Genomic DNA, 14,748 nt, shown 5'->3' with positions numbered 1-14,748 from the left:
AAACCAAAAAATATATGTTAAAATGCAAATTGAGTACTGGACTGGCATGTTTTATTCCTGTGTAAGATGCCACTCTATCCTTCCAGTTTTTGATGAAGGCAATAGAGAAGGAAAGAGCAGCAACCTTCTCTCAGGCAGACCTTCCACAGTGTAAGAGATCTCTTAACCATTGCAAAAGGCAGTAGAGAAGAGTGAAATTCTGCACAATCCAGGAGGACATGGCAGCCCAGGCAGCCCATCGACAAAAAAAGTACATATCTTGTTCAGTGCCAATTCCAAGTCTGTTAAGAAGCTAGATGCTGTTTTAAAACATATCCCACTGCTTGGCCTCTGAATCTTGGCCTAGCTTGCCAAAACAAAAGCTTAAGTCCAGTCTGCTTTGTCATCTGGATATATACCTTCCATGTTTTCTATGGGCCTTTCATATGGCCACCCTTTATCTTTTGTATAAAGTGTTGATGGTTCTCAGATTCAGGAAGAGAATTAAAACTATGATCTTTTTTTTTTTTTGGCTTGAAATTAGGCACAATAGCTTGCGAGAGCTGGATGATCTATAGACTGTGACCTTGGAAGTCAGACAGGCATTTAGTTGGTAGTTTTTATGCTTGCAATGATTGTTTGGCTGAACTGAAGCCAAACTGAATATCATCTATATTGTGTAAATAAAAAGAAGAAGAAAAAGCTTTTAATTCCTGCTTTTATGTTTGTTTTATTTTAGATGAAAAGATAGTACAGTCAATTAGGTATAAGGGATTCAAAGGTTAGGACTGACTTCCTTAAAAGTTACAAATCAGCATTTGCATTCACATTTTGTTAATCTTAATTGTTCACTTGTTTACCAGATTCACTTGAATTATTTGGGAAATTATATCCCCAATGCTTGGACACGGGAAACTGGATGCAGTATTTGTGATTTAAACTTGCTAGACCTATCAACAGTAACGGTAAGAATACCTCTCAGTATAACAGAACCCTTTTGAATCGATTTGATAGTTATATAGTTATTTCTGTGGCAAATGTCTGCAGAATGCATTGTTATGTTTCATGTAAACCTTGGAATATATATATGTATTTTTTGGTATGTGAAACTGTAAAGAGAATTTCAATTTACTGGAAGTATCAATAGTTTTAGAAATGTTTTCATACTGGCTGCATTTTAGTATAGGTTTCCCTGTTATTATTAAAAATACCCTAAAAAGCCCTCCTTTCTTATTTCTATTCACTGAGGCTCAGTGGATCATTTTTGAATTATGCAAGATTCCAATGAATAAGCTGAGTTTCTGGGAAGCATGGAAGCTCTTTAAATACTGTTGTCTTTTTATGTGAAGATTTATACAAGACTAGGATATGCAACAGTTTAATACTCTGTGTTACAAATAGAGATCAGCAGTTACCTGTAATATGATTACAGTTACTGGTTCCTGAACAGGCTAGAGGAATAGTCACAGCACTTAAAATTTTTACTGCTTTACCTCGTGAAGGGTGATATAGATACCTGTATTGTTGTATATGCAAACATATATCTGTATAGCAGGTCTGATGTAATTGAGATCTGATATCAGTTCACAACATTATGAATTTTCATAGGACAAACATACACAGGTAGGTGTGTGTGTATCCAGTTTTTAGGAATTTATTTTTGCTCTTTGGCTCCAAGTATGACATCTCCAATGTCCTTACGTATTTTTCAGTTTGTACTAACACATTTCAGACACAGTATATGCAAAGATCTACAGTGTAAAAATATAAGACTAGGTATCTAGACATTAAGACAGCAGCTGCATGTTTCGTTTCAGTTCTGTAGTGAAGATACGAGAGGAAGGCTTAGGGGGGTCATGAAAAATGGGGATAGCTTGAAACAACTGGTGGCTTATGATCCCTGTGACTAAAGGACAAAGTGAAAGACTTTCTGGACAGTAAGCATCTTAGGGACTGGGATATAAATTCAAAAAGCTATTGCTGGAATTGTAATCACTTTCAGCTTCTTCTTATATATTTTTTTTTAATTATTGTTTTGCCTTGAAAGTACATTCAGATGATGTTCTAGTGAAATTATGAGTGTTTGCACTCCCAAATCTAACTTAAAGTTAACCTGAGGAAAGAAGTTATTTAAGTTTTTCCTAACCGTGTGGGCAATTAAAACATGGTTGGGGAGCAGTTAAAACTAGTAATGAGAAGTAACTAGCAGTGATTTACTGGATAGCTTCTTATAGTTTGAGCACATCTTTCTGGAAGTTGTCTTCCTTTACTATAATTCATTCTTTGGACTTCATACCTCACTTATTCTGCCAGAAGGAATAGCGAGACTTTTTCTTGGCCTCTGTGGAAGAGTTTACTTTTGGCTTTTCTGAGTATAAGTGATATTTCACTTTCTGAACACACTTTCTGTTCAGGCCTGGCCGTTTACTACTTAACAAGAAATCTTTCGTAAAAGGAGCAATACCAGCTGTGAATCTTTACCATGATCCTTTCTGTACTGTTTTATCTAACTTTCTGCATTGATATGCCCCTATCTTGTGAGGTGTTAGTAGTTTTTTTTTTCACAAGCAAGTAGAGGATCAAATTTATTGATTCCAACTACGTTTTAGGGTTTCGGTTGCTTTAGATGAACTCTAGCACGAGTCGACATGATGAGCTTAGGTGTTGCTGTTTTAATGTTTCGGGTTGGGCATACCTACAGACCTTTACTTCCGTGGTAGAAAGCCAGTAAGCTCTAGGTAGAACAAGCAGATGAAATAATAGTGCTTCCCGTCACGGGCACAGGCATAACCTTCCTTCTGTGATGGTTAGGCGTGGGTGCACGCAAGGCAGAGGGGGTGGGAGAACTGCCATGGTTTTATGCAAGCCGCTCTGTGATGGATGAGCCGAAAAGCCAAAGGCACGACCGAGGGCTTGCTGTGGAAACACTCGCGGTAACTGAGTTCTGCTGCTAATGTTAAACAGCCCAGGTCAGCCTCAAATTAGCTAATCGCTCAGGTGGAAGCAGGGTGCTGGTAAATAAATTGAAGAACAGAGCTTGACACAATGCATGTAGACTTCTGCCATTTTTTTTTCTTTCCCCTTAATTAAAACCTAAATTGGATTGGATGGCAAAATGTAGTCTCCCTACAGCTGCTTCTTAAATCCTTAAGTTTGTTTCTGGTCTGGACACTTCCCATCGCAGAATGGAAGGAGCAACCTCATTTCAGCCTCTTGCTTCTCTGGCAAATCTTGTGGAAAGGGCTCTCAGACTTTGTCTCGAAATAACTACACAGAGTAGTATCTTGTATTTTTCAGCAAATTGTCATATGCTTTCCTAATGCTTGTGAAAGAGTAAACTTGAAAAGGCAAACATACGGCCTTCGTGAAAATGAGAAAATGTCAGTTGAAACGTAACATCCCAGTGCAGACTGGGTGTTCTGGAAAGGTTTTTGCTCAGGCTTAATTGGGAAGAAGCAAAATTGCAGATCTGAGAGAGTCAAAATACTGAGTATTAAAATTGTATGTTCTGACCTAGATTCAGATTATGCAGTGACAGCTTTTTATAATATAGTAAACTGGGATCTGGATCCATGAACTCTCTGCTTTGAGAAGAAATGCTGGGAGAGCAGCTCTCAGGAATTTGTACTCTGATATTTTAAACACTATTTTGCTTTGGTTACACCCCCGAGATTTTAGTCTACAATGTTGGAAATCATAGCCAAGCAATTCATTTCAGTGTATGAAAGGAGTATTAGCAATTCCCAATTTTCCCTATAACCTTTGCAGTTCCAATCTGAATTTGCTTCTCTTTGCCACTTGTCCCCATATTTTCCAGGACATAGAATTTGAAATTATATTAACAGCAGTTCTGTTATTGGTAGCACATGGGTATCTTCAGCTTATTAAGCTTTATGGCACACACTGCTTTCTTGATAAATCTCCTTCATCGCTTGCAGTCAAGGGTATCAGTTACCATGACACTAGTCTCAGTGGAGTAGTTCCCTGAGAATATCAGCTACTTTTTAAAGACAAGTTGGTGTACATGTCTTCATCAACTCTTTTGAAATTATTAGCGTGCCTGCATGAATGCACGTTCAGTTTGGAGATTAAGTTGTGAATAGGAGGTAGTCTGGGTAAACATTGGTGCTTAATGTTTCCTATCTGGTACATTTGCCAGTACGTTTCTGAATTTCCTATGTAAGCATTGACTTTGTGAAATTTCAACATGTACTGATCTCTTATCCAGACACTTTTCAAGTGGCTTTGACTTGCTTAAGGAAAACTAACTTGCAATCTTTTGTACTCATCTGTGGTTTCTCTCTAAGACTATTAACTGTCTGTTTTAGAGATGGGAAAAACTAGTTTTGTTTAATCAGTACATTTCTTTGTGTGTGGGAATAGAGGCCTTTGAAGGCTAAATTTCTTCATCTCAAGTAAGGTAATAGTATATTTTAGGAATACATACAAAAGTGATGTCTAGGTTTGTTTAAGTAGTGCTCACATTACCCAGGGATTAATACCCATGGATATATTACCCAGGGATTTAAAAGATGTGAATTAAAAAGAGAACAAATACAATCTATAATATAAGCCATATATGACCTTTTCTCACCACCTTGTCATCCATTTTTAATTAAGTCAGTATAGTACTTTTTGTAAACTTGTAAATAGTATGCAACTTGGCTGCTACTGTTACCATTTGTTTTGAGCAAAAAATTACCATCCTAAACAGTGCTAATAACTAGTACTGGATGATTTTGAAAATTTGTTTAAAGGACTAAAATAAGGTGGATAAATCTCAGTATCCTTGGGTACAAGGGGAGATACTTGGTTCATCAAAAGTCTTGATAAAATCAATCAGTAGGGAAGTAGTGCAAAACTCAGTCGGCAGCAGAAAGAGGGCGAGTTAGTGCATACAAAAGTAAAAATAAAGGTATGGCCATCTTTGGCTTAAAGTACAATTGAGAAAAATATTTTGTGGTATTTATTATTTAATTACTTTTTTTAAAAATAAGTCTTTCCCTATTTTTTTCTTGTTAAATAAAATTTAATATGTACAGATGTTACTTTCAAAAATAATGAAGTTGCCACATAGATTTAGGCGCATTTCCCTGAATACTTTTTTTTTGCAATTGTTTTATTTTTTTGTATATGTAAGAACTTAAAAACCTTACTGTGTTATTTAAACCAGCAGTTTATGTTATTGAAATTTAAAGAGGGTTCTAGCAATATTAAATGTATTATCTTTGTGAAGTTGAATAGAAGATACAAATATGGGGGATAGCACTTTTGGGTTAGTCTGGTTTCTTTGTTTGAAAGCTGTGTGGCCTGATATAGTTGTATTAAAAAGCAACTAGTCTCATGATGTAGTAATCTTAGAAAGGAGGCAAGTCTTATTGGTTGTGTCAAAATATCATTTTTTTTAGGAATATCCAAGGGTAAAAATTGGTGTTTTCATTGAACAACCCACTCCTTTCCTACCTAAATTTTTAGACAGACTGTTGACTCTGGACTACCCAAAGGAGGCCTTCAGTATCTTCATTCATAATAATGTAAGTATTACATAACTATTGTGCAAAGCTTCATTTTTAGAAATTATGATATGAACGAATGTGTGTGTGGGGGAAAGTATATGGGTTCTATATATATGCACATTTAAACTGCTTAGGAAGAGTTTATTTTTCATAATGCAGTATGCAGAAGTGGAAAAAATAGCATAATTTTATTAACACAGAACAAAATTGAAAGAAATTAAAGCAATTCTTGCTAGAGTCTATTTATACAAACTGCTTAGATTCTTTCTAATAGTGAGAAAGGTTGTATTTTAAAGTGTATGCTTCTGGGAAAAGTACAAGTTGACATAAAACAGTAGTTGACATTGGATTTGCTTTTCATCTTGTTGAGACCCCAATGCATTTTCCTTTCTCCTGGTGCTCCTGCTGGGTGCCATGGGATAGAGTGATGCGTCTGTGTATGTTCTGAATGGCAGCACAGCTGCGCTGATATTTCTGAATATTTTTGAAGTGTTGTTTTTTCTAATTACCTACGGACCTGCTGTTGCTGAGACTTCACTGTCGACTTCAGTAGCACTATTAGCATAAGTGAGGTTACAGATTTGTGCAAGTCTTTGAAAGACTGAGCCGTAAGAGAAATGGCAGGAGAATATTATTATAATTCTGTCCTTTCCTATTAGGCATACAGTACTGTTTATACCATAGCACTACATGCCTGAGTAATGGAAGTAGAATTTATCTTTAAAGTTTTCAGTCTGTTTTTGTGAGGGGATGATAAAGGCATATATATGATATCCACATAGGAATTGTAGGCTTTTCCTGCTAGGTTTCATTGTTTCAGCCAGAAGTCTCATAGTATTTGAAATGAATGGCCTTTTTATTACAGGGAGGGAAAAAAAAAAAGTTTTCAATTACTCTAAAGTCAGCCATAATATGCAGAAGCTACAAATGAAGGCCCTGGTCTGGAACTATTGCGTTCTGGTGAGGCCTCTTAAATGAGTGGTAGGGTATTTAGAGATCAAAGGAAATAGTCACTATAACTAGATTTTAGAGGGAGTGAATATTGAGTGTTTTTATTTGATACTTGTATGAATATTCACAAAAAACTTGTTTTTTAGCAGCTTAGAACAAGGTAATAAATAGTATGTGCCATGTACCCTACCTATCTCTACCTCTTCTGATACAGTTGCCCCTTTCCATAATGGTCCCAGGAAGTTTCTTCGCTTCCTTTTACTAGAAAAGGCTCGAGCCTTTCCAAATCTCCTTACTGGGAGTAATGCCGAGCGCGATTTCACCCCCAGCCACCTCTGCAGCGCTCAGCCCCTCCAGCCTGCCCCGCGGGGGAACACGGGGAGGATGGCCGGCCCGGGGTGGGCGCCGTGCGGGCACCTCCCGTGGCTGGGGACGCGCCGGTGCAAAGCCCTTCCGACCTGGTGTCAGCGCACGTCCGTGCTGGCAGGGCTCTAGGACAGGGTCTGAAGGTGGCGAAAGATGTATCCTGAAAAAGCATTGTCTGACTGTTTGGTGAATCTTTCATCTTTGGTCTGGAGGCGCTGCCTTGGTTTATACTGCTGAAGTGTTGCATTCTTTTGCTAAAACTTTGAGCGGAAGAGCTTGATTTTGGTGACAGATGTACTGAAATATCTGCAAATACTGTGTTTGCCGTCTATTTGTTTAGAATAGAATACAATTTGTACTTGGATGCTCTGTGATTTCACAGCAATTTGTACTTTTCATTTACTCTAAACAATGTTAATGTGATTACAGGAAGTTTACCATGAAAAGCACATCAAGAAATTCTGGGAAAAAGCCAAGAACATTATCAGAAATATAAAAATTGTTGGACCTGAAGAAAATCTGAGTCAAGCAGAAGCCAGGAACATGGGAATGTAATTTCTAATTTATGAATCCTTTATAACAATGCATATTCTAACTTTTTTTCATCCTTAATGTGTATTATTTTTCATCTTAAATACTAACAATTTTGCATCTTAAAGTAAAAAGTGGGGGCTTTGTGGTGGAACAATCACTAAACATAACATATGAACTGTTGAGTATTTTATGGTTTCTGTCCAATATAAAAAGCTGTTGGTCATTTGTAAAAACATTTCTCTCTGGTTTGGACTACTCCAGTGGTCTGTCATTTTGCCTTCTGACGAAGCACAGACAATAGTAGACTATGAAGAAACAAAAGAGATGTCAGAGTATTCTGATTTATATTTGTACTAAGTATAATGTATGTTAAAACATCTGTCATGAGCATAAGCTCCCTAAAGTATTTTTAAAAAAGAACACTATACAAACAAAACATGATACAACACACCAAACTTTAACACAGTTTGTGCAGCACTTACACATAGCAGAAGTTATAAAAATGGGTGGAGGTTGTTGTAAATAGAAATTCTGATTATGCTGTATTCTTGAAAAATATATTTGGTGTTATTTTTGTATCCTAAACTTTTTCAAGCTAAGTGTTCACAGAATGATTTCTTAGGATAAAAGAATATCTTGCATTCAATATGCATTTAACACCTGCACCTTTTTTGTCCTAATTCCCCCTCCCCTTCCCCTGTGGTTTTTCGTTTGTTTGTTTTAAATATAAAATAAAAGTACCATATGGTTAGAGCTGGATCTTGGCATACAGGTAACAGAATTATGTTGCTTTATGTGGTTCAAAGAGACAGGAATCTCCTTTAGAAGTGCTCTACCAGAAGTTTCTGCTTTCCAGAAAAAGAAGTTGCAAAGACAACTGATTTCATCCTCATGGTCCATCTCACTCTTTTTCTTCTACCAGGGAAGAGTTACTTTCTCTGTATACACCTGGCACTCGCCAGGCCTGGCTGAACCTCTGTGTACATGTTCTTGCCTATCAAGGGGTCTCTTCAGTGGCAGCTCGCTGACCAGTATCACAGAGCAGCTCACAGCTCTCCTAGTAGGTCCATCAACCAGATTATGGAGTTTTGAAAACCACGATCCCACTAAGATTTGCTGTGGCCCTTGGGCAGGCTTCATTCCCGGACAGTTCTTTTGTTAGTCTTTTCTCCCCAGTCTTCCACCAGTGACAGAACAGAGAAGTTAATGTAAGAAGGCCCTTTTCTTTCTTAATCTGAGGTTAAGAATGTAACGTAGACTGCTAAGGGCATCAACTGAAAGAATGAAGGATTAGTCCTGAGTCTTTGTGATATTCTTGCAAATTTGTTTGAATGGGGTTTTGTTGTGCTGAAGCCACTGGAACCTTGTGTTTGGATGAGGTCCAAGCCTCTCCCAAAGCTTTTCTAGGAAACGTTACAGATGTCTGTGTAGGAGTGTAAGCATCCATTCACATGTTTATGAAGCATTCTGTCTTTGTCATAGTCTCTAAAGCAATTACATACCATGTCTGCAAACTTTTTGAAGTAGTGTATGCTATATGTAGCTGAGGTGGAATTTCTGGAGTTGTCTTTTTCTCCCTTTGTACTTTGCTATATAGACACCATAAGGCAGAACTTGCAGTGTAACCTATTTCTATTTTTCTATTATTATTCTATTTATATATTTCTATTTCTTCATTCATTTATTCTTCTATTTTTCTATTTCTTCATTTCAGTGTAATGAATTTCTATTAAATCTCACCCAAAGATCTTTAAAGTTGTCTTCCTCTTCTAATGGAACCTACTTGTTTTATAACATGGTGAAGGCTTTTGATGTGATGTGTTGTCTTTGCAGATCTGTGGCTAATAATAGTAATTTAGATGTATATTTGCATAGAATTCTTTCAAATTCTGCTGTGTAAGACAGATAAATCATACTTGTGATGTGTTCCAATGGATGACCGTGTTCATGTTTGTATGGATATAATTTGACTCATGTTACTTTTGCTTTGAAGAGCCTCTTAATTAGAGGTTTTGTCCTAAAGAGAAGTGTAGTGTATTGAGAAATGTGAAGCATAATGCATATGGAATGAGACAATGCCAAAATATTGAATCATACATAAATCATGGGTATTATTAGTTGACTCTTTTATGTGGACAATTTTGATGGCTTCTTTCAGTTCCACATAAGCTCAAGGATAAATGAGTTCCGGTTCATCTGCCTACTCTCTTGAATGCTATTGGTTTGTTCTGCTGCCCTTCTGGTTATAATCAGCTTCTCTGGAACAACTGGATCTTTCTTTTCTTCAGAAAATTTAATTTAGAAGCATGGCGTGTTCATGGAAAAGCCAGTTCCTATGAAAATTGTTTGCTTTCAACCCTTCAGCTGGCTTCCAGAATAACTTCACTTCTTTCCCGCTAATAACTTGAAAAGAGTTATTTACTTTGAAGGTCCAGTTTCAGTTCTTAGTATCATGCTTTTGTACATATAATGCAATTGGTCTGTTTCCTCCTTACTTTATTTTCCCTTTTTTGGCTTAGTGAAAAGTGGTGATATATCAAGATGAGGTCTCAGTAAATAAGACTCTCTTTTATGTAAATATAAATGTGGGGGAAAATAATTTCTTTTTAATTTGACCCATAGCCATGTAGCAAGCTTCTACTTGTCTCATTCACATGATAAAGAATAATTGAGGCATTTACTTTCTTGCTTCCTATTGATATGAAAAGCCCCCTCCCGAGCTTTTGAGATAGTTTGATAGCTGTTGAAAAAGACTAAATCGTGTAATCAGCAAAGACTTGATACAAATCAGCAATATTGGCAAATAGGAGAGCAGACTTTTCCTCATTATGGGCTGAAAGGGGAAGAACTAGAGTAAAGAGAAGGAAAATGAAGTAGTACAAAAAGAAGGAAAGTTTAGTTGTACATTATCTGAGTAGTCTGTCTCTGCATGTACATCCCTTGGAGATGCTATTAGTGTTTCATGTCTTTTAAAGCCTTTGTCTGCAAGAAATAAATTTAAGTTCCTAACAGTCAGTTCTTTTTTTTCCAATTCCAATGCTTTAAGAAAAAAAATCTCCTCTGAGTTCATCCTTGTGTTTTTTGTCTTTGTTGAAGACGAGCTTCAACCAGCTGTTACAGAATATGTTATGACATAAAATGCAAGATAACTGTATGAAATATATTAAGCCATAGCAGAAAGTGGGAAATATAAGAACTGATTTTATTCACTTCTTTATAGAATTAAAAATTCAGAAAGCTTACTTTTTCAATAATCTTCCCCCCCAAAAAAAACACTTACAGACTTTGGGGTTCTTTCTCTTCTCTTTCTCTTCTCTTTCTCTTCTCTTTCTCTTCTCTTTCTCTTCTCTTTCTCTTCTCTTTCTCTTCGCTTTCTCTTCGCTTTCTCTTCGCTTTCTCTTCGCTTTCTCTTCGCTTTCTCTTCGCTTTCTCTTTCGCTTTCTCTTTCGCTTTCTCTTTCGCTTTCTCTTTCGCTTTCTCTTTCGCTTTCTCTTTCGCTTTCTCTTTCGCTTTCTCTTTCGCTTTCTCTTTCGCTTTCTCTTTCGCTTTCTCTTTCGCTTTCTCTTTCGCTTTCTCTTTCGCTTTCTCTTCCTTAAAATATTAGTAACATAATTTGCCAGGACTTTTCTGAACTTTTTTAAAAAAAATGTGAATTTCCTCAACTTTTAGTGGGAATGTGCACATTTTAATGAAAATTTAAATTGAAAGCTTTCAAAAGTTTCAGGAGAAATAGCAGGGAGACCAGAATCGGTTTGCCACTTGGTAGACCTCATTGTTAGATTTTGAGCAAGAACTGAATTTTGTGTCTCCTGTGTGCTGCTTGAAAATCAGAGGATATTAAGTCAATGTGTCTTCTTAAGGTTCCCATTTTGTATTGATAAACTATTAATTGGACACAAAAGGACTTCTTTTTAGTTCTGCAAGCAGGGCAAGAATCTTGGCTGTGGTTAAAGGCAGGGCATGGGTTTAAATCTGTATCCCCCAGATGTCACGTGATTTGTATTGGAGACTTGGATTTTCTGGAGCTGCTTCTTTCCTGAACACTTAGGAAGTTTGGGGTTTCAGCCTCCTATGGAGCTAGGAGCATTTTGAACTTTCAGAGAGTTGCCGAATGTAAAAGCCTTTCCCACCCAGATCTCAGTTCAGTAGCTTCGGGATGTAGCAACTGTGGTAACAACAGTTTTGCATCTCAAGCTAAGTGGACGTTAGTGCTTTGTCTCTTTTGTGGCTGCATTTGTTTACCTTCAGGACGGGTGGCAGGGCCTTGTGTATCCAGTTCTGAAAATAGCGATGCCTGTCTCTAGGGTACTGAGGCTGCAAAATGTAATTCTAAACGACAAGCAATGTCCCACAGAGTCTTTCAATTAATGTTGCAGCCTTGGGTCTGAGGGCACCCTTTTTTGAGAGATTTGCCAAACGGCCCGAGTGCTCTCCCATAAAGTGTTTGGAGTGTCTCCATGTTTGGAGTTGTGTTTGCATATAAAAATGACAAATGGATTAAATACAAATTCAAATCGCGCCTCAACAAAATTTAAATGAGTCAGTGCTGAAGAAAATTGAGTAGATTATACCTGTATTTCCTGCCTTTGAAGATGTCAGGAGAAAGTTTCATGTGCAAAACAGCAGTGACGCTTTTCCTTTTTAGATGATCACTGTTCTACCTGAGCTAAAGGTTTAAGGAAAGTTAAGCATCACTGTAATTGCAAAATACTGTGAACTGATCTGTTGAGCTTCATTTCATATTTCAAACAGAGCATCTTGGTCTTCTCCTACTGGCTATTTCTTTTGGTTGCGCACTGAAATGGCTTTCTCAAGTCATGCACAAAAAATAAACCTTTCTTTTCAAGAAGGGTGGAGCAGGTGGAGTGTAAAGCAAGTAGATTAAAGTTTTTAGCCATGAAACTTAAATTAAAAGATATACCACTATACCTGTGTGTATTACTGTAAAGCAATTGCCATTTCTTGTTCCTTGCCCTGGCCTGAATATCTGTGACAAATAGTTTCACATGAAATCTGGGATTTTTGTATCTGTAGAGGTTAGCATACAATGTAAGAATGTAGTACTTTAAAGTATGAGAATATCCAGGATTATTTATATTTCCCTGGGAAAGCTACTTGGCGGCATTGAAAGCCTAAAGAAAAGAAACATGGATTTCTTATGAGTTGTCTTTCTTTATTAATTTTGAGAGAAAATTTTCAACCGTTTTTCTGTGTATCTGAAACTGAAAGTATTTTACAGAAACTTCCGTTTGTGACCTTCTTAAAGTGCAAAGGCGAGATTTATACTTTCCATCTGACATGATGACTTGTACCTAGAAATGCAATGAAAATTATGTTTGAATATGAAGTTTTCCCGTTCAATGATCCAGTCTTCTGATTGGATATGCTGAATAAAAAGAAACAGGGAAAAAATGAGTCAAAGTAGGGTCAGATTAGCAGCCTTGATTTTTCTCTTCTACCTCCCTTTTTTAAATGAATTTATTCTTGTTTGTAGAGGTTGAAGTTAGAGCTTTAGCATTTTGGGTGATCTGTACTACAGCTTAGTTTCCAGAGTGTTTAAAGCAGTAATGGCTTTAAAGATTTCTCAATAGATTATTGAATGATTGAGTGCATCTTACACTAAAACTTTTCATTTAATACCTTATGTTTTGGATTAATATGTGAATGAAGAGCAGAACGATTTTCAACACTAAACACATTTGGACTGGTTTTAGTAGTACTCTCTGGCTGTATATTTTCTTAAAAAAAAAAGGGGGGGGGGTAGGGGAGTTGAAGGACCATACCTTTTTAAATAGAAGAACTTAATCAATTTTCTAGTTATGTTCGCCTACAACTAAATATAAATCTGTTCCATTTATTTTTTCACATTGTTCATAATTAAAAACATGGATTCCAATCATATTTTTGTTAATAACAGAAGGGTTTTGCTGCTTTAGGGGAGACCCTGGCTGGGGTTGTCACAGGTGGAACCCCGGGTGAGGACCAGGTCTCTCATGGTTAATGACTGCTGCATGGAACAAAGGAAATTTCTTTTTATTCTGATTTCCATGCACCACCCTTGTGATTTCCATGCACCACCCTTGTGATTGTCTTACATTTTTCTTCAGCAACTGTGTTATTCCTGTAGGTCACAGAATGCCTAAGAAAAGCTCTCTAAATACATATTTCTGTCCACCTTTTGTCTTACACTCTCCATAAGGATTAAACTACTATTCCAATAAGCAGATCGCATCTGTAGCACCTTTGCACAAAGACAGCCCCATATTATAGCCCCATGCAGTTATTTGCTAGAGAAGCTTATATTTCACACTTAACTCACTACTCCTAGGTATCTACGCTGATAGCAGGTTTGTAAAGTAATGACTCGATTTCCCCGTCTGTATTCCACTAGGGCAGGGCACAGCTGATCTCACTGAACTCACTAAAGGTCATTTAGCTTCTTAAAGGGAAAAAATAAGGAATCTGGTTTGTATTTTTAAATCTGCTTTTAGTGTATCACTCTACTGTACTCTAAAGATATCTTTCTTTTACTATGCTACATTCCAGAGGGCTTTTAATGTAAAATATGACTAGGGTATTTGGTTAGGGTTTTTTTGTATTTCGTCCTCTGTGAACTTTTGTGGACGTGTATGAGCTAACCGTTCCTTTTTCTCTTTTTAGGGACCTTTGTCGCCAGGATAAAGCATGCGAATATTACTTCAGCATAGATGCAGATGTTGTACTGACAAACCCAAAGACTTTAAAAATACTGATAGAACAGAACAGGTATAGTATATCTCTTGGCTTTACTGAATTTCTTTCAGCTTGAAAGGATTTTCTGGGTGCCCATTTTTTATTTATCCCTTTCTCAACATGTTACTGTAAGAAAACCCAGATTAATTCTCTCTGTAGATCTTTTTCAACCTTCTACAGTGGTTATTTTACTGTAACTACTGCCACTGACTTCCCGACTGAGGAACTGTCATGTTCACCTTTGCTATGTAGTAGTAAACTGAACTCATTAAGCTGTTCCAATGGAAAACTTTGCAACTAATCTTACATGCTTTTTAGGTTAATGTACCTTTATTCAGGTACATTAAACCAAAAATGATCGTGTCTCATGGGAAAACTGTTTCAAGAAACAAGATCCTGCCAGTGCTCCGTGTGATGTTCTTTGTAAAATTTGCTGTTGTACAAAGAGAGGATAAAAGCCAGATATATGACCTGGAAGAAGCAGAAGCTTTGCAAGATATATCTACCAGTAGACAGTCCTTGGAACAGAAGTTCTATTTTGTTCTTTTTTTCTAGTCAACTTAGATTTCCCTTTTTGACTTTCACTTTTTGTTGATGTTGTTGTTATCTGACTTTGTGATGCTTTTTCTGTCATTATGCTGTGTGCAGGATTGTTTTTTTTTTGTTTTTT

General features: G+C 36.9%; 1 protein-coding gene across 1 annotated transcript in view; it reads left to right on the top strand.

The window, feature by feature from the left end:
- PLOD2 (procollagen-lysine,2-oxoglutarate 5-dioxygenase 2) overlaps positions 1–14,748 on the top strand; it is a 55,324-nt gene that overhangs the window by 31,030 nt on the left and 9,546 nt on the right. Inside the window, exons 8-11 of the mRNA XM_026087032.1 lie at positions 843–944; positions 5,388–5,513; positions 7,242–7,363; positions 14,007–14,111. Coding sequence (XP_025942817.1) covers positions 843–944; positions 5,388–5,513; positions 7,242–7,363; positions 14,007–14,111 — 455 coding nt within the window. The remainder of the gene's footprint in view (positions 1–842; positions 945–5,387; positions 5,514–7,241; positions 7,364–14,006; positions 14,112–14,748) is intronic.

This window comes from Apteryx rowi, unplaced genomic scaffold, assembly GCF_003343035.1.
Source record: "Apteryx rowi isolate R43461 unplaced genomic scaffold, aptRow1 scaffold_70, whole genome shotgun sequence".
Taxonomy (NCBI): domain Eukaryota; kingdom Metazoa; phylum Chordata; class Aves; order Apterygiformes; family Apterygidae; genus Apteryx; species Apteryx rowi.
This window is presented reverse-complemented; position numbering and strand designations above follow the sequence as displayed.